This window comes from Andrographis paniculata, unplaced genomic scaffold (assembly GCF_009805555.1).
Source record: "Andrographis paniculata isolate CXL003 unplaced genomic scaffold, ASM980555v1 Contig87END, whole genome shotgun sequence".
Classification (NCBI taxonomy): domain Eukaryota; kingdom Viridiplantae; phylum Streptophyta; class Magnoliopsida; order Lamiales; family Acanthaceae; genus Andrographis; species Andrographis paniculata.
The window spans coordinates 2,791,271-2,808,974 of NW_026137625.1; the positions used below are offsets into that span (position 1 = coordinate 2,791,271).

The following is a 17,704-nucleotide window of genomic DNA, read 5'->3' on the forward strand; positions in this document are numbered from 1 at the left end:
GGATTGATTTACTTCATATTGACTGAAATTTCATCCACTCTAGTTATAATTCCGAACAAAGGACTGGCAATTCGGGAGGGTCCGGTTTTTCGAGCTGGCTCGGCCCGACTCGATTCTGAATCAGGTTGGGTCATAGCCCGATTTTAAATTGGGCCTCGTAGGGCAAAGTATAGCCCGGTTTAAAACTGGGATGTGCTCGCCTGGTTTTATTTTAATTATTTTGTTTCTTTATAAATTTTAATTTAATTTAGAAAAAATTTAATCCAAATGGTATAAATGAATAATTAAACTCACAACCATACATAAATTAACCAAGACTATTACTATCGAGTCATCATTTAATTTTTTTTATTATTTCATTAGTTAATATATAAATATATATATATATATATAACTTAATTTTAAAAAATTTAATTTGAATAAATCAGGCCGCGCCCGGTTTGTAGGTGCGTCGGATCAGTCCGAAAATTTGAGCTATTTTTGGAAATTCAAGCACAATCTTTTTGTGTTGTGCTCGGGCGGACTTTCAGATTGCATTTATTTTGTCCCTCTTTAACTTGTAGTGATAAGCTTGAATCATTATGTAATCAATCGAAAAAAAAGTATGGCATACAATATACTAAAATTATTTTTGAATTTAAAATATAAACTATCACTACTTATTTATATTCAAAATCTCACATTCATATCTATATTATACTAAAATTATTTTTGAATTTAAAATATAAACTATTACTACTTACTTATATTCAAAATCTCAAATTCCAACTCTCAAAGTTACTATCAGACAAAATTAAACACTACACAGTGTTTATGTAACTCCCCTTACTACGATTGATTTTATTCAAATATCGAGCCCAATAGTCATTAACACCATAGGAATATGCATCTGCTTCAAATATCAAACTTCGATCCATTTATCTTATCTTAGCAATGGCACCACGGTTTGTTTCGATTTATCATAGTAAAGAAGGAAATAGTTGTACATACCTTGCGGAGAAGTAGGATCGGAACACAAATGTGTGTGTGTCAAATCCCACTAAGGGTGACCACAATTCTGCGCGGTGTTGCAGCATCACGGTGCTCGCATAGCCATATACCCTAAATGACGAGGAAATGAAACCCATCCTTAATTTTAGTCGATTCTGTGCCAAATTGTTTATCAAGTACATACCTGCCAGGTTCCCATGTTTAATTTTCCATCTGTGATAGGTATCCTGAAAAAGTATGTAGTGAATAATTTTGTTGTATTCGATTATACAAACTTTAATATAAGTACATGTCCGAAATTTGAAATTCATACGTGAGGGAGCAACCAAACATAGACGCCTTAATGTGTGCCGGCATGTCATCTGGACCTGAAGTAATAACCAACACTCGATTATCAATCATCGAAGAAAAACAGAAAGAAATGGCAACAATGTGCTCTTTTTTTATGCTTCAATTAGATTTTGATTTTTACTTCTAATGGTGTGTTTGGTTGAAAGTTTTTGTGGGATTTTACTATTCCTCTCATAACCTCCAAATATCAAATCAAAACACTTGTTATTCATTTTTTATATTCAAAATATCACATCGAATCTTGCTAGCCATTCAATATAGTAAACAATAAACAAACTGCAGGTTTCTATCAAAATAAAGTATCGGGCGTTGCATATTATTGGAAAGCAAGGAGAGCAACCCATCGAAACAATCTTTTTAAGATATAACATCCAAAAATTCAACAAGCAAATTCCAGTTTGCTTCAGGAACAAACATGCCTAATGCTGGTTTAGAATCAACATTCCGATTCTAAACCAATACGGCCAATCTACGTTCTGTGTTTTACTCTATTTTGTGGGTTGACGGCAGAAGAGGATTCTGCCACATTCATGCGATGCATTTTTAACAAACATCAAATTGGTTGGCAATTAGAAATAATTTGCAGTTGGCCCTTTAGATATACCACACCGAGTTCATGAACTAACCACTTAGATCAACTTATTACGCAATACATTCAGAATTAGTTGTGATCACATAACATATATTACTCAACTAGTCCCTTTGGATAGAAGTTTTGAAATAATAAATGTGGAAGGCTATGTTACATGTAGTTAATGATGCATTTTCATATTAGCTTAAGATCGTGAAATAATCCTTTAACAATAAAGAATTCCCTATTAATGGGATTTAAAAGATATATATATTTAAACCTTATACATAATCCATTTATAGTAAAAAAATGTATCCATTCACAATTTCATCACACAACCTTTAATACATAATAACCAATTTGCCGTTATTTTCTCTATTTGTTCCAGTTTACTTTTACATACCTCATTTTTATATTAAAATACTACTCTCTCTGTTCGAAAATTTTATATATGTTTGTGCGGAGACTAAAAAAAAATTTAATATTAAAGTAGAGTAGGTAAAAAATAAAATAGGAATATTATTATAAATTTATTAAAAATTGATAAATATATATATATATATATATATAGTGGAGTAACTAAAAAAAATAGAAGTAAATTAGTTATTATTTGTTAAAGTAAAATTAATAAAATTTACTGAGAGAGTATTATTTTTCAATATAATTATTGAGGGAGTATTGTCGACAAATAGTGTCAAAAGGTTTAAAAAATGTCTATGCAAGCAGAGTCTATGTTCATGGGCAGGACACTACACCAACCAAACAAACAAACAAACTAGCTAAGATAATTCAAGAACACAGAATTGCATAATCATTGTGGTAAGAACATAGTTAATAAAGATTAGGAGAGATCGAGAAATTACCTTCTAGTGTATGTTTCCATGGCGCAGACCTTCCCTGAAGCCACGAAATTCAAAAACCTGTGATTCATCTGCCAACACAGCTTATGTCACAACATCAACCATGGACAAGAAAATTACCTCCGGTACTACTTTGTTCAAAAATGTCTCTGTATCGTCTCGAACATCCGAGTCGTAGTTTTCATTTATAGTTAAAGATGCACTCGTGTGTTGCACTGTCGAAAAGGAATTGAAATGAAATGTGGAAGAATCTCATTGTAATAATACAATATTCCATATCAGTAAGTCTTATCTTATGCTCGAAGATCTTCATCACTCACAGAAAATATGAGCAAGGCCACACTTGAATCCTGACAAGTCCTTCCCAATCTCCTTCGTAATCTGAGACAAATTCAGAGTTAGTGCAATCAGAATTGTGCGCTTTTCATGTTCATTAACCTAATGGTTTCATATGGAACACGTTTCAACTCGAATACTACGCCATAAGTGGTACGGAACACGATTCGAGGAGCTGAGGTAATACGATTTCTGGCGTGGTTATGTCAGGATCTAATTTCCGATGGAAATTCTAGTTCTAGACAACAGTTACTACGTATAGAGAATTAGAGATCGAATCGTACCGTGGATGTGATGAGATGACATCCTCGCCTTAGAGCGGGGACGGTTACAGTCTTCTGCGCCCATTTTGGAGCAGTTCCGACGGACGATGGTGCTGCCACCGACATATCAACACGGCGACGACGATGAGGAGGAATCCACACGCGATTATTGGTTCCTACGGAGTTGCAGTAATGGAATTTTGCAGCTGCGATCGGTAGAGGTACAGCCTTGGGAGAGAATATCAACGGCGGCGGAACGGAGAGTGATACCGACACCGAATGCATTTGCACCGCCTTTGAGCCCAAAAACCTGGTTCTGTGTCAATTAACGAACGTAGATCGATGGAGAAGCTTGAATTCTAGGCAGAATTGGATTTGATCCAGTTCGATTAGACGACGCCTTGTGGATTCTGAAGACGCCATTGAAGTTGGGCCACATCACATTTTTTGTGGACTCGTAAAAATTCTTCTCATACCTGTGGCCACTGTATTTCTTTTCATTCATTTATATCTACAGATATATATTTATTTACAATATGATTTGTTAGTCTCTTTTTATATAATGTGTGTTTGTTTAGCCATATCAAATCTCAAATTTTTATTATTTAAATTCTGTATTTTTAAATATTTTTTTTCACAAAATATTATATTATACTCCCTCCCTCCGTCCACAAATATTTACTTTTGGCGCGGTGTTTAAAAACTAATATTATTTTAATTATAGATGGTAGTTAAAATTAATAAAATGATATTTTTGTCCTTACTTTTTGGTGTAAAAATAATGATGTGATGTAAAGTAAGAGTATTTGTAGAAAAAAATTAGTAATATAATGAAATCTTTATTTGTCCCAAAATAGAAATATGTATACTTTTTCTAGTTGGACGGAGGGAATATATTATTTTAATACCAAATTCAAACAAAAAAACAATATTTCAAATTCCATCAAAAATAACACACCCATAGTGCTTTAAATTATTGTCAATACTAATAAAATAAATTAGGTTTTTTAACCAAATTTAATACTCTTTCCGACCCACATAATTTATCATATTTTCTATTTTCGTTCTTTCTACATAATTTTGTTTCTTTTTTGAAAATATAATTTTATACATTTTAATTATATTTTAAATTTTTTATTTTTTAATTTTAATCTATAATTATTTTTATATTATATTCACTACTTAATTTTTCATTCATTCTTTTTATTATTATACTTAAAAATAAATAAATAAATAATAAACTCTTCCAAATACACAAACTTGGTACATTAACGGCTTACTTTTAACACTAATTCATCAGTAATCTTTTATATATATATATATATATAATATCAAATAATTATTTTATCTTATAAAATAATATTGAAGGTTGGTTACGGCAAGATCATTAGTTTGAATTGTTACAGAAATAGGAAAATTAAGAAAATGAGAAAAAAAAAAAAAAAAAAAAAAAAAAAAAAAAAAAAAAAGAACTTACAAGAAAACCATAATTTGGTGATCTGTTAGATCAAATCTATGGTTGGATGACCAAACCAATATTTTTTATAGCAGTTTTAGTTTATATTATAGAATAAATACATCAAATATTTACAAATTCATAAACAAAATTCTAGCTAATATGATTTATAAAAACTATTGCTCTTTGCTGAGAGGTTTTTTTGGTCTACGCCCCAAGGAATAATATAAAAATTTTACTTCATTAAAAAAATATAAAAAATAAAATAAAATCGTACAAAAGACAAGCAACCATTCCTAGAGCTGTTAAGCGAATCGAGTCGTTCGTAAACTCAGCTTGGTTTGGCTCGATTTGGCTCGGTTAAAACTCATTCGGGAATGTTAACGAGCCGAGCCGAACAACATAAACAGACTCGTTTGATTAATGAACGAGCCCGAGTTTTGTTTGTGAACGATTTGTTTAAATAATATATTTATTAAAAATATTATATATATAAAATTATAATTTAGAAATAAAATAATTTTAATTTTTCTTTATAATCTATATATAAATTTAAAAAAAAAAGACAAACGAGCTCGTTCGAGCTTAATCGAACCTAAACAGAGCCGAATACGAGCTCAAACAACAAAAATTCTTAACGAGCCGAGCTCGAACATTACGAATGAGCTCGAAAGCTTAATGAACGAACACGAGTGTTGTTCGCAAACATTAACAAACACTTAAAATTTGGCTCGGCTCGACTCAATTCGGATCGGTAACAGCTCTAACCACTCCTACCATTCATTTAGAAAGAAGAAGAAAAAAAAAAAAAAAAAAAACAAAGAATTGCTGTTAATGTACAATGCAATTTTTAAACACCACACCAAACAAAACAATTTGTTGTTGGTTCTGAAAAAAAATCAAACATCCAACCACCCAAAATCTACGTTACTCCAGGTCTCCCTATACAGTGTATATATATATATATATATATATAAAAAAAAAAAAAAAAAAAAAAAAAAAAAAAACTCAATTCACACACACAAACTCATATATACTAACTGAAGCAATCTTTGATTTCTGGAGGAGAAAAAAGAAAGGGATATTGTCAACATACTCTCTTGTATCATCATCAATCAAGAACTCCATCTCATTTCAGCTACTTCCTTGTCGATCAAGTATCGAAACGACGCGCTCTGCTCGAGCCAGTACACGTGCTTCTCCGGCCTACCCTTGGCCATTTTCGTGATGTCTTTCTGCTGGCTCACCGGGAGGCTTCCGCAGACCACTTCCAGAAGCTCTGCCATGCTGAGCGACACGTCCTTGGCATAATACCGAAGGATTTTCGGCAGGTATATCTTTGTTTGCTTGTGGATGTACACGGTGGCCTGCATGAACTCGTCCTTGGCGACTTTCAGATCGTGAAAGATGTGCTTTGAGGTGTAGACTCGAAGCTGTTACACAGTTCAACCAACATTATCAAGAATTATGATCCGTCCCACGAAATAAAAAAGATTTTACAACTAGTAATCAAGAAATATGAAATTTAAATTTTACCGGTATATCTGTAGGAAAAGAAAGAATTCGACATTTTCTTTGTAAAACAGTTCGACCAAAATTATCAAGAATTATGAAAAGTCCCACGAAATAAAAAAAGATTTTACAACTAGTAATTCAAGAAATATGAAATATAAATTTTACCATTATATCTCTAGGAAAAGAAAGAGTTCAACATTTTCTTAAAATGATATTAGCCTTGACTGAAAATGTAAGTGTTATAATTCCCCCGGAGACATTGCAAAAGAATAAACATACAAAAGGTTATTATGAATTTATTAGTTATTACCTGTGTAAATTCTCGAGAGGTTATTATTCTACACGGTAATTTTGTGAAACGTGTGGAGTGGTAGTAGACAAAAATCACTCGATAAGAATAAGATGAAAAAGGTGAGAAACAAATAGTGGATGTTTTACCGCAGGATCAGAGTATGAGCCCGAGCAAAGGGCGAAATGAACGAGCGGTTCAGGGTAGTCGATAGCACAAGGATGTTTGGTAGTCCCAGCCCGGAACTTCTTCCCGGGAGATAGAAGTGTCTGAAGCCACTGAGATAGTAGCATTCGTGCTATGTCAATAAAGGGGTTAAAAAACGAAACAGAAAATATAACATGAATGCTTCGGAGGAGTGAAATTTTCAGAGACATACAGGGGCAGAATAATGTGATTTGATTCCCAGAATGCTGCTTTGTATGTCGTAAGCATTTACATGATGTCCTCCGACATTATAAGAAGCCTGAGAAGATATTCTGCCCGTCAAACAATTGGAAATGGAAATAGTAATAACAGAGATTAGTCAACATGAAGAAGTTGTGAGATTGGTACCTTTTCAATGGAAGCGCTCTTTATGTAGTTTTGAGTTCCGTACGCCAAGTAAGCCTGCGATCAAAGTAAGCATTGCAAGGAGGATTTAACTCAGAAATACGGTAATTAAAATATTTTGTAAAGAGGACGGGGAAAATAAGTTTAGCGAGGCATACGTGCATCACCAATGCATTGTGAATGTTGATCCAAAAAGCGAGCTTCTCTTCGCGCCTCATCTTCTTTAAGTCAATTTTCTCGAGATGCTTGACTAAAGACCTGCACGGATTCGATGATTTGAAAGATGAGGATGGATTAAAGCATTATAATGATTGATGGTAGGGATTGGGTGTGAAAAAACCTGAATTTATGGAGCATCGTAGCTGCATAACCATAACTCTCGTCGTCCAAACGTATCTTCGTAACTTCCACCATTCCAGAGTAGGGTCCTTTGTCCTGTTTCACGCCTTCCGAACCACAATTCTCGCTAATTTCGTCAGTGCATTGAGGACTCCAACTGCCTGATAAATTTCTCGGGGAGAATGTGCTGGAGGAGCAGAAGGAGGAAGAGGACGAGACGGAATACCCTTTGTGAGTCTGTGCGGGGCTGGCGAGTTTGCAATAAATCAACGATATACATCTCATAATGTCTTCGGATAGTCTACCCGGGGAGATGAAGGAATCATCTATGTAATGATTCCCGAAATGATCAGCAAGGCTACGGTGCCGGAAGCTCTTCCTTTCCTGCAGTCAATCAACAGATACACAAGAAATCCATCAATAGCTAGTCGATTTCTGTCGAAACCAATGAAAAGATTATCACAAACCTTGCAAGGCGAGGGCTTTGGAAGGGCAATTTGAATTGATTTTGAAGAGCTGGTTAAAGCGCTTTCCGAAGAGCTTCGGGCTTTCTGATCCTTGGAATTTCTTGGTGTTTCCAGTTTTGATTTCAGGGAAAGATGATCCGAGGTAAAACGTGGAGATATTCCAGTTATTTCTTTTACATGGTTGCCGTAGTCCCCTGGAATGCTCGGGAGATGCCGGTGAAGCGCTGTCCGGTACAGAGAAAGAAGGTAACTCTCCAAATTCACTATTTCAACTTCGAGTGCAGCAATTTCTTTCACAAGTTCCGCGGAAGACTGCATCCAATGACACCAATGAAATACATTAGTCCAACAAAAATGAATCGAAAGACAACATCAAAGCAAGATTCGATTGAACCAACATTGTCCCTGCCTAAAAAATACACAAGATATCAGTTAATCTTGTCTTCTTCGCGGCATTATTTCATTATTTGATCTTATACCAGAATACTAACACAGATGAAATCACCAAAAAATAGTTTCAAAGACCATACTCAATCAAAAACAATGGCTACTTAACCAAAGGATTAATTCAGGATCAGCACTGCATTATTTCATTGTTTGATCTTATACCAGAGTCGAAAAGTTAAGTTATAATACTAACACAGTTCAAATCAACAAAAAATAGTTTCAAAGATCATACTCAATCAGAAACCATGGCTACTTAACCAAAAGCATTAACTCAGGATTAGCAAGTTCTAGGTCAGCTCTAGGTCAGCAGCAAGACAAGATCCAAGATGAAGAACTAATAATAATGATGTAATCGAAGCAATTACTGCAAAAAAATCTGTAACAGACAATAAAGATCAACCACCGTTTAACCAGATGGCACAGGGTTCAAGGCATGAACCCTAACAACAATAAACTGTGAATATCAGAGTAGATCACCACAGCTTTCCACCAAAGACACCCTAAATCGTGGCTTTCAAAAACCAGTAAAATCAATTCCATGGCAGTCCGTCAATCGATTTAAAGGAAGAAATACCAAAACACACAAAACATGAATAAACCTAAAACCAATCGCAAACACTGACATGATTCTGGCGATGGAGCGAAATCTTGGGCGACATATTGAGTATATGATGATCCTTAGGCATCTGACAACCAACGGAAGAAATCGAAGCGAATGGAGATGGAGGGGGAGAAGGTGAGCTCATTATAAAAAAGCACGAATCCACCGACAGTAGGAGCACAATCTTACAGGAACCCGTGCAGAATCATCCTTGTACGGCGAAAATATCCAATTCCATGGCATGAAATAGCCTCCGACAATATCTAAAATATACCATGGGGACAACACCGGCCATGGCGGAATGCTCCAGAGGCCATTGAATGTAGCAGAAACGCACTAACAAACAAACAATACAAAATTATCAATATACAGATATATATAATCCAAACACGATGGAGTGGGTAGCCAGAAGCATTAAATACTACAGATTCAGTAATTCAATTGCAGTAATTCAGATATTGAAAACAGATGGAATGGGTGGGTCAAATTCAAACCATCTTTTTAATTAAGGAAAATTATGGACCGTAACAACACAATAATAATGAATTCGGAAAATTATCACCATAACTTTTGGTAGGGAAGGGGAATCATGACGATCATTATTGATTGAGGGCCAGAACGACAAAATTTGGGGGCAGGTTACTGTGATTGGATTAAAGTAATGTCAGACATAACGATTACTGAAATTGAAATTAGGGCTTACCAAGTGGAGATGGAATTTGCATTTGGTGGTCAGGTAAGCTTAATCCAACATCCTTCATGGCCACAAAACCAAAACCAAAACCAAAATCATAACCATAACCATAACTAACATCAGCATCAAGAGATTGGTTGATCAGTCGTCTTCGTCGTTTTCCTAAAACCCTATTTAATAATTGATAATATGAATAAAAGTTTGTAAAAAGGCTCGATGCCTTTTCACTCGCAACGGTCATTTTCAAGGGTTTTACGTTACAGCATTCAAATTGGGTCCCACTGCTGACCATCACGCACCTATTATTTAACAATAAATATTTTAATAATATAATTGTGTTGTAAATTATCTAATACTATTATTTATATTTTATTAAAATACGTAAAATATTTGATGTAAATTTTATACAATAAAATAATTAAATATTCAAAATAATATTTTTTAATAAAATAAATAACTAGATAATTTACTATATTGTTGTAATTTGAAACCCAAATAATATTATTTATCTTCTCATTATTGATAATAAAAATGTATATTTTTACTTAAATAAAGTTTTAAATTAATATTTTATTTTAAATTGATTGAAAACCACAATCAAACAATTACATATATTTTTATTTTATAGTACTCTTTTAGATATTCATATATATATAATTTTAAATATTAATTATTATATCAACCATGTTTCTATTAATATTGTATAATATAAATATAATAATATTTATATAATATATTATATAAATATAATAATATTTTTAATAATAAATACATTGTTATTAGACAAAAATAGTACTATTTTCTCTAAATATTTGATTAATTTAAGTTACCTATATATATATATATATGATAGGCATCAAATTTAAAATTCTTAATTAATCTTATACAGTTATGTAAGTGGATAATTTCTATGAACACGTGTGCAGAAATAATTGAATTTGTTTTATTTTTATTTGAATTTGATTTTTTTTTTTTTACTTTTGTTTAAATACAATATTTTACTGTCATATTTTATAATAAAAATAAAATATTTTATTGAGATGGTAAAAATTAAATAAAGAAAATTGAGGCCAAACAAACGCAAAATTCGTCCGAGGGAGTTTGGGAGATAGACTCATATTTTTTTTATAATTTAATAAAATGTATACAATATATATATTATTTTTTAGAGAATAAATTTTTTTATAATATAAATAAAAAAAATTAAAATATATAAATAAATATAATATAAATTTATAATTAAATTATACAAATTACTATATATTTATATTATTCTATTTATATCCATCAAATCAATATACATTAAAACTCCTCAAATTTTAACAAAATTCAAAAAAAAAAAAAAAAAAAAAAAAAATCAAAACTCAAACTCATTTCAAAATTCAAATAAAATCAAACACAAACCCAAACCTAAATTTTCCCAAAATCTCCTAAAGAAACTCACCTATAGTATCATTACTATCAAAATATATTACTACTGCTAATAATAAGAAACATTTGGAGCTGTTTCATATTAAAATACTTACTAAAAACATCTTAAATTAAGAGATCAATCATGTCATAAAATTATATTTTAAAAGATAATTATTAGTTTAAAAATAAATATTCTGAAATTCCAAAGGAATATACATGATGATATTCCTTTTTTATATATAATTATATTTTAATTATTTCTTTAGTAATCCAGATGTTAGATGAATAGATGGGGTAATATTTTTATTATAAAATTAATTTTTAATATAATATAAAAATATTTAATTTAATAATTTTTAAAATATAAAATAGACAAAAGAATGCAATCACGAGCGATGATCAAGGGTCATCAGCTACTATAGTTATATAAAGGTGACAACTATCGTACTAAATTTAAAATTGTGTTGTACAATAAAATATAATATTACTATTGACAATATGTCATTTATATTAATATAATACAAACACAATATAATATAAGCAACAATTAATTTTAACATATGATATACTCTTATAAAACACAAGTTATAATTACAAACAAATAACATATGTCTTTATTACATCAATCACCTGTATTATTTATATATTTTACATGTGTTGTTCTAAAATTTCTGCAAGGTAACCCTTCTCTTATAAAAAATTATATTATGTCTCAAATAATCGTGTTAGTATTTAAAAATGATAAATGATTAGAACAAAACAAAAGGATTGAGAATATAAAAATAGCACAATATGGGCTTCTCCATATGTGGCTAAGTTAAATAAACTTTTGGACCCCATCATGATTCGCACTTTGATATTTTGTTTGTTGCAATTTTATATATATATATATATATATATAGGGGTCCAAGAAATCTTTAGAAGATATATGTTTGGAATTATGAGAAAAATTATTCAACTTGTTAGGATTACGATCCAAACAAATATCGGTAGAATCTTAATAAAAGTAAAAACAAAAAATTTAAAAGTAAACAAATAAATACGTGGTTTGGTCAAGATAACCTACATTCACGGATAAAGAGACAAAAGCGGAGCAAACTTTTACCATATAAAATAGGCTTGAATAGCTATTTAAAGCCCACAACTCTGAATCTCACAAAAATACTCTCAAACTAAAAATAAGTAACCCACAAATGTAAAAAACTACTTGTCTAATTTGTTTGTGTGTGACCAAGGCTACAAATTCATAGGAGATAAAGTACACAAACATATACCTGGTTCAGTCAAGATGACCTACATTCACAGACAAAAAGACAAAAGCGGAGCAAACTTTCACCATATAAAATAGGTTCGAATAACGATTTAAAGCTCACAACTCTCAATCTTACAAAAATACTCTCAAGCCAAAAACAAATAACTCACAAATATACAAAATTACTTGTCTAATTTTTGTGTGTGTGACCAAGGCTACCAATTCATAGGAGGAGACTTATGGCAACTTTGTCACCAAACACAATTGATGCAATTTTATTTAATTATTTAATACTCCATCCGTCCCATATAATTTGTCCATATTTTCTATTTTCATCCGTCCCACATAATTTGTCATTTTCTTTTTTGAAAAATTAATTATACACTTTAATCATATTTTTAAATTTTAAATTTAATTTTTTTAATCTTAATTAAATTATTTAGTTATTTTAATGTTAATCTATAATTATTTTTACTAAATAATAATTATTTTTACTAATACATTTCTTAATTGTTTATTAATTATACTTTACTTAAATTATCGTGTCTACAATAATAGACCCTATTACATGGAACGGAGGGAGTAATATTTTTTATTTTTAGAATATATATGAAAAAAAGATGTGAGATTTTCGAACCATTTAGAATGTATTTATATAAATAACTATATGTTGGAATTAATCTGAATTATTAATTTAAAATTATTTATTTTAAATAAATAAATTAATTAATTAACTAATAATAATGATTAAATTCAGCTGTGTTGTCCCCTTTGTTTAAGGATCAACATTAAATATAAAATGATGATGAACTAAGAATCGACATGATTAATTTTAAAATAAATATCATAAAATAAGGAAGAAATGTTTTTTTTTTCAATTTATAAATTTTCTATACATATAGATAAATAAAAATATTAAATCAAATCAATAATAAGTGGAATATAATATTAATTAGATTTTCCAAACTGGGCTTTGGAATGATGAAACAAGTACAGTTTATATATAAGCCCAATAGTAGTGCATAAAATCCATATTAGGGTTTACGGCAACGCCAGAACTGAACTGAAGCAGAGAACGACCGACGGCGACGAGAAAATGGGTAGGGAGATACGCTCACGCATTCCATTTCAATGGAAGCGAAAAGAGAGCGAAATCAATCCTGTTATTTTGGTATTTATATGTTACTAATGCTTACTGACTTGCTTTTCGTAGCTAGGATCAAGGTGCACGAACTCCGGCAGAAGACGAAGGCGGAGCTGTCGGCTCAGCTGAAGGATCTGAAGGCGGAGCTGGCGTTGCTGCGCGTGGCGAAGGTGACCGGCGGCGCTCCGAACAAGCTGTCGAAAATCAAGGTGGTGAGGCTGTCGATAGCGCAAGTGCTGACCGTGACATCGCAGAAGCAGAAGGCGGCTCTGCGGGAAGCTTACAAAAACAAAAAGTATTTGCCGCTTGATCTCCGCACTAAGAAGACGCGAGCCATCCGCCGCCGCCTCACGAAGCACCAGGTATGTTCGTTAAACTCGTTTCAAGTTTCGACTTACTCAGATTTATAGATTAAACTTATGTGACTAAAAGGATTCAAAATATTCAATTTATTGGTAAATCTTACGGTTAACTACGCAATAATGCTCGTTAATATGCCATTTCCAATTACCTTCTGTTGTCGCCTATGTCATTTACAACATCATCTTAATCTAGAAGCATAATTCGGTGGACTGTGGGAAATTCACTGCATTCTAGTCTTAGATTCATGCATTGTGTAGAGAGAATGTAACTGTAACTGACCTCAATTGGTTTTAAATCTGTATTGCTTATCTCATATTGTTAATGCCACTTTTCACTAACCTCTGGTATCATCGTTTGTGATGTTTTTCCGACTTCTGTATTACATTATTTTGATTTGATTTGATTTGGGGGATACAGTATTCTGATAAAGTTAGTAGAGGTAGATAAACTATAAGGGTGTGTTTGGACTTGTATTTGGATTTTTTAATATAAAACTTTTAAAACATAAAACTAGGTTAGGTTTGGATTTGATGCCCTTTAGAGCAGATGAAAATACAAACAAACACACCCCAAGTAAAACTTAAGATGTTATTTTTTGTGGCTAAAATCGATTCATTATTCACATAAGCTGATGAATTCTACACTTCAATTTCTTCAGGCATCTTTGAAGACTGAGAGACAGAAAAAGAAGGAAATGTACTTCCCATTGAGAAAGTATGCCATCAAAGTATGATTTGCAATTGTTTCATAAGTTTTTAATGTCAACAACAATCTTTTCTACTAAAGCTTTTGGATTCTATTTTATGAGAAGACTTCAACCTGTTCTTTGTTCATTCCAATAGAAGATTTGCATGTTCCGTGGGGGAAAGCGTGCTCGACTATGTATATAACTTTAAGGTTTAGATAGGTTCAGTATTGACAAAATCTTCTACAGCAATTTTATAGTCGAAAGTAGATTATTATGGAACGGATCTGCTATGTGTTCTAGGAGATTCTGTACAGGCCCTTTGCCTGTAACAGCTGCTTGAACATAAAATCCTAACCAGGCAACCATAGCTAATCGACCATTCTTAATCTCTTTAACTTTTAGTTCCTCAAAGGTGTAGGGATCTTTAGAAAGGTTTAAGGGGTCGAAAAGCGCACCTCCCGGATAATTTATATCACCAGGCAAATAAATCCCTAGAGGCTCCAGAGCTTCGATGCCACAATATCGTGCATATTCTGGACCTACCTGTAGAGATATACACGTGGAATGTTAGAATTATAATAGAATTTTGGTGTGATCCTTTTGTCATTTACTATAAAGGGATGGTTTACCATTAAAAGTGCTTGACAAATAGCAATTATAATCACTCCCTGACCTCCTGCTACATGGAGACCAGGGATGCCGAGGTAGTCCAATGTGTCCCCCTGGTGTAAGATCGCAAAGCAAAGTGAAAAATAAGGTTAAAATCTTCACCAGTCGGGGGATTACAGATAATTTCAATCCCCGTGAATTACTGTGCGACCTTTAGCAACTCAAATATTGAAGAAGGCTTAGGTGGGTGGAGATTTGTCAACTAAATGAGTCTCAAGTTGGCGGTTTATTATTTAGAATCTTGTTTTAGGTCGATGAAGGATTCTCCCGGAACTTTTTGAAACCCTATGAAGTATAGTAGATAGTTGTACTAAATGCTCGGAAGGTTTTACGTTGTAGAACCATGTAATGGAACTCTTGGCCTATAAAAGACTTTCGCCCCAAACTTTAGGAGTGAATTGCTAAGGGGTGCACGATTTAACTTTGACGGATTGAAGTTATCTCGTGACACAAGGCCGTGTCTCTACCAAAATGGGCATATAACATAATCGAAAGAGGATGAAATGCAAACCTTAAGCTTCGAGTAGCCCACCCGCCACCAAACAGGCTCGACAAACTGAAATGCTCCTGTTAGGTCTAATATTTCTGGAATCAAAACACCAAGTGCAGCAAGCATAGCCCACCTTGCATGCAGTATTTCAAAGCTACATAATAACATGTAGAAATCTGCACTGTCAGTATTCTCTCAACAAATCTATTATGATAATAGTTATGGCAGAAATGTATCATTGAGGCTTCTGAATGAAGAACACCACTGGTCATGAAAATAGATATGGTTATGGTGTACTCACTTGAAGTATTTCTGCAAAGCCACGGGATCCTCACCCAAACCTGCTATATCGAAACCGTAGTCGCCGGGAAGTTCACCGGAGAGGTAGCCTGGATAGTCGTACGAGATTGGACCGAGCCAGCGAGGGCGATTCTCCCCATACCACAAGCTGCAACACCAGAGAATTCAATTTTCATCAGCAAACGAATTTGATGATCTTCATCGCGGAACAGTACATTGCTTGATTCAGAATTTGCAACAGATGGAAAACTAGGGCAAAATACGAACGAACACAGGCAGGCATGCTCAATTTCCTTCTTTCATTGTTCATCATCCACTACTTTGTTCAACAGAGAATCGAATTGGAGTAAAGTATATAGATCGAATACAGTTGTGAATAGGTGAAACGCAAACAATCGATTAAATACCTTTCTGTTTTGGCCTTCTCAGAGAGCGCCTTCAACTTGGAAGAGTTATCCTTATAAAACTGCTTCTTCTCCTCCATTCGTCTCTGCAGCGCCGCACCGAGCGGACTGTTGGCGATAGCTTTCACCGCCGTGAAAGGAATCGCTGAGAACACCAAAACTCCGGCGACCTTTCGGTCGATTGTTCGTGTGGCAGAAGAGAGGAGAGAGTAACCGACATACATACGAAGCAGCACAGAGAGTAGAGGTATATCTACAATGTTACTATGTGCTTACCTCTTGCCATGAAGCTTTGAAGCGGGAAAAGGAGTTAGCAGGACGGCCGGTCGGCAGAATTTGGGCTGCGCGGCGGCGGCGGAGGAGGAGCGACGGCGGAGAGAGGAGCAGAGACGTCATGGCTTGGCCATTCAACTGAGCCATTAACTTTCCTCGTCCACTTGTTTTTCCTTGTTTTGTTAATACTTTATTTGCTGTTTTAGGGTGTGTTTGTTCAAACGATCCGGAAAGATTTACACTGTTTATATAAATTTTTCTCTTTAAAAAATATCAAATTAAATTTTTATTTTTTATTTTTTATATTATAATAAAAATTAATTTTACATTAAAAATATTACGTATTTTTATATTACATCATTGTTCCAATTCAAATACACAGTTTACTATTTTTCTTAGAGTATGTCTTTGTTTTTTTTTTGCACACATATTTTTTCCCAACAAATTAATGCACTATATTATACATATTCTACTTATTATTTTAATACTCTTTTCATCCCACGTAAATTATTCAATGTAAATTGTTCATATGACTGTAGATACATACGGAAAGATATAATTAATACTAGATTAAAATCATTTTTGGTCTTATTCAGTATCATAATTATCAATTTTGGTCTCACTCAAATAAAAATTTATCAATTTTAGTCCCAAGATTTTCAAGATGGTTGACTGGGACTGAACACGGCCGTGTTGGATGACTCAAAAGGTGACTGGGCGTCCCAGGTAGCCAACACGGCCGTGTTGATTACCCTGCACTTTGCACTTCTGAACACGGCCGTGTTTTGAACACAACCATGTTCCTGTCCATGTTTTTTCAACACAACTATGTTCTAATCCGTGTTTTTGTCACGTTCTCAACATGTTCTAGGTCATGTTTCTGGCATGTTTTCAACACAACCATATTTTAGGTCATATTTACGACCATGTTTTCAATATAATTATATTGTAGGTCATATTTATTATTATTTTTACTT

At 33.0% G+C, this 17,704-nt stretch overlaps 4 protein-coding genes across 4 annotated transcripts; 1 reads left to right on the plus strand and 3 right to left on the minus strand.

The window, feature by feature from the left end:
* Nucleotides 1-810: 810 nt before the first annotated feature.
* On the minus strand, nt 811-3,831 carry LOC127242608 (uncharacterized). The gene is made up of 7 exons (XM_051262199.1): nt 3,393-3,831; nt 3,093-3,153; nt 2,893-2,987; nt 2,776-2,809; nt 1,304-1,358; nt 1,175-1,217; nt 811-1,101 (listed from the first exon to the last, which is right to left on the minus strand). Exons 1-7 carry the CDS (start codon nt 3,654-3,656, stop codon nt 1,030-1,032), a joined length of 624 nt encoding a protein of 207 aa, XP_051118156.1. The 5' UTR covers nt 3,657-3,831; the 3' UTR covers nt 811-1,029.
* A 2,030-nt stretch (nt 3,832-5,861) lies between these two features.
* LOC127242590 (uncharacterized) lies at nt 5,862-9,798 on the minus strand. Its single transcript, XM_051262171.1, has 11 exons — nt 9,741-9,798; nt 9,600-9,679; nt 9,227-9,373; nt 9,060-9,122; nt 7,990-8,301; nt 7,524-7,906; nt 7,342-7,441; nt 7,187-7,240; nt 7,011-7,097; nt 6,781-6,909; nt 5,862-6,260 (listed from the first exon to the last, which is right to left on the minus strand). The coding sequence occupies exons 1-11, from the start codon at nt 9,796-9,798 to the stop codon at nt 5,943-5,945; spliced, it is 1,731 nt and encodes a 576-aa protein (XP_051118128.1). The 3' UTR covers nt 5,862-5,942.
* Nucleotides 9,799-13,393: 3,595 nt separating this feature from the next.
* On the plus strand, nt 13,394-14,736 carry LOC127242614 (60S ribosomal protein L35-like). The gene is made up of 3 exons (XM_051262209.1): nt 13,394-13,496; nt 13,610-13,902; nt 14,562-14,736. Exons 1-3 carry the CDS (start codon nt 13,493-13,495, stop codon nt 14,634-14,636), a joined length of 372 nt encoding a protein of 123 aa, XP_051118166.1. The 5' UTR covers nt 13,394-13,492; the 3' UTR covers nt 14,637-14,736.
* Nucleotides 14,737-14,762: 26 nt separating this feature from the next.
* Nucleotides 14,763-16,946, minus strand: LOC127242613 (chlorophyll a-b binding protein 7, chloroplastic). The gene is made up of 6 exons (XM_051262208.1): nt 16,731-16,946; nt 16,458-16,624; nt 16,052-16,198; nt 15,772-15,904; nt 15,221-15,313; nt 14,763-15,134 (listed from the first exon to the last, which is right to left on the minus strand). Exons 1-6 carry the CDS (start codon nt 16,872-16,874, stop codon nt 14,832-14,834), a joined length of 987 nt encoding a protein of 328 aa, XP_051118165.1. The 5' UTR covers nt 16,875-16,946; the 3' UTR covers nt 14,763-14,831.
* Between the last annotated feature and the right edge of the window lie 758 nt (nt 16,947-17,704).

Bases quoted from the DNA above. Each gene is read 5' to 3' on its own strand.
- LOC127242608 (XM_051262199.1), bottom strand. From the start codon at position 3,656: ATGCATTCGGTGTCGGTATCACTCTCCGTTCCGCCGCCGTTGATATTC. The intron at 1,218-1,303 runs GTATGAATTTCA...ATACTTTTTCAG, and splicing joins ATGTTTGGTTGCTCCCTCAC to GATACCTATCACAGATGGAA. The intron at 1,102-1,174 runs GTATGTACTTGA...CTCGTCATTTAG, and splicing joins TAAACATGGGAACCTGGCAG to GGTATATGGCTATGCGAGCA.
- LOC127242590 (XM_051262171.1), bottom strand. From the start codon at position 9,798: ATGAAGGATGTTGGATTAAGCTTACCTGACCACCAAATGCAAATTCCA. The intron at 7,241-7,341 runs GTATGCCTCGCT...CTTTGATCGCAG, and splicing joins ACAATGCATTGGTGATGCAC to GCTTACTTGGCGTACGGAAC. The intron at 6,910-7,010 runs GTATGTCTCTGA...CTACTATCTCAG, and splicing joins AATCACATTATTCTGCCCCT to TGGCTTCAGACACTTCTATC.
- LOC127242614 (XM_051262209.1), top strand. The intron at 13,903-14,561 runs GTATGTTCGTTA...CAATTTCTTCAG, and splicing joins GCCGCCTCACGAAGCACCAG to GCATCTTTGAAGACTGAGAG.
- LOC127242613 (XM_051262208.1), bottom strand. From the start codon at position 16,874: ATGGCTCAGTTGAATGGCCAAGCCATGACGTCTCTGCTCCTCTCTCCG. The intron at 15,314-15,771 runs GTTTGCATTTCA...ATCTTACACCAG, and splicing joins TGGGCTACTCGAAGCTTAAG to GGGGACACATTGGACTACCT. The intron at 15,135-15,220 runs GTAAACCATCCC...ATATCTCTACAG, and splicing joins TTTGTCAAGCACTTTTAATG to GTAGGTCCAGAATATGCACG.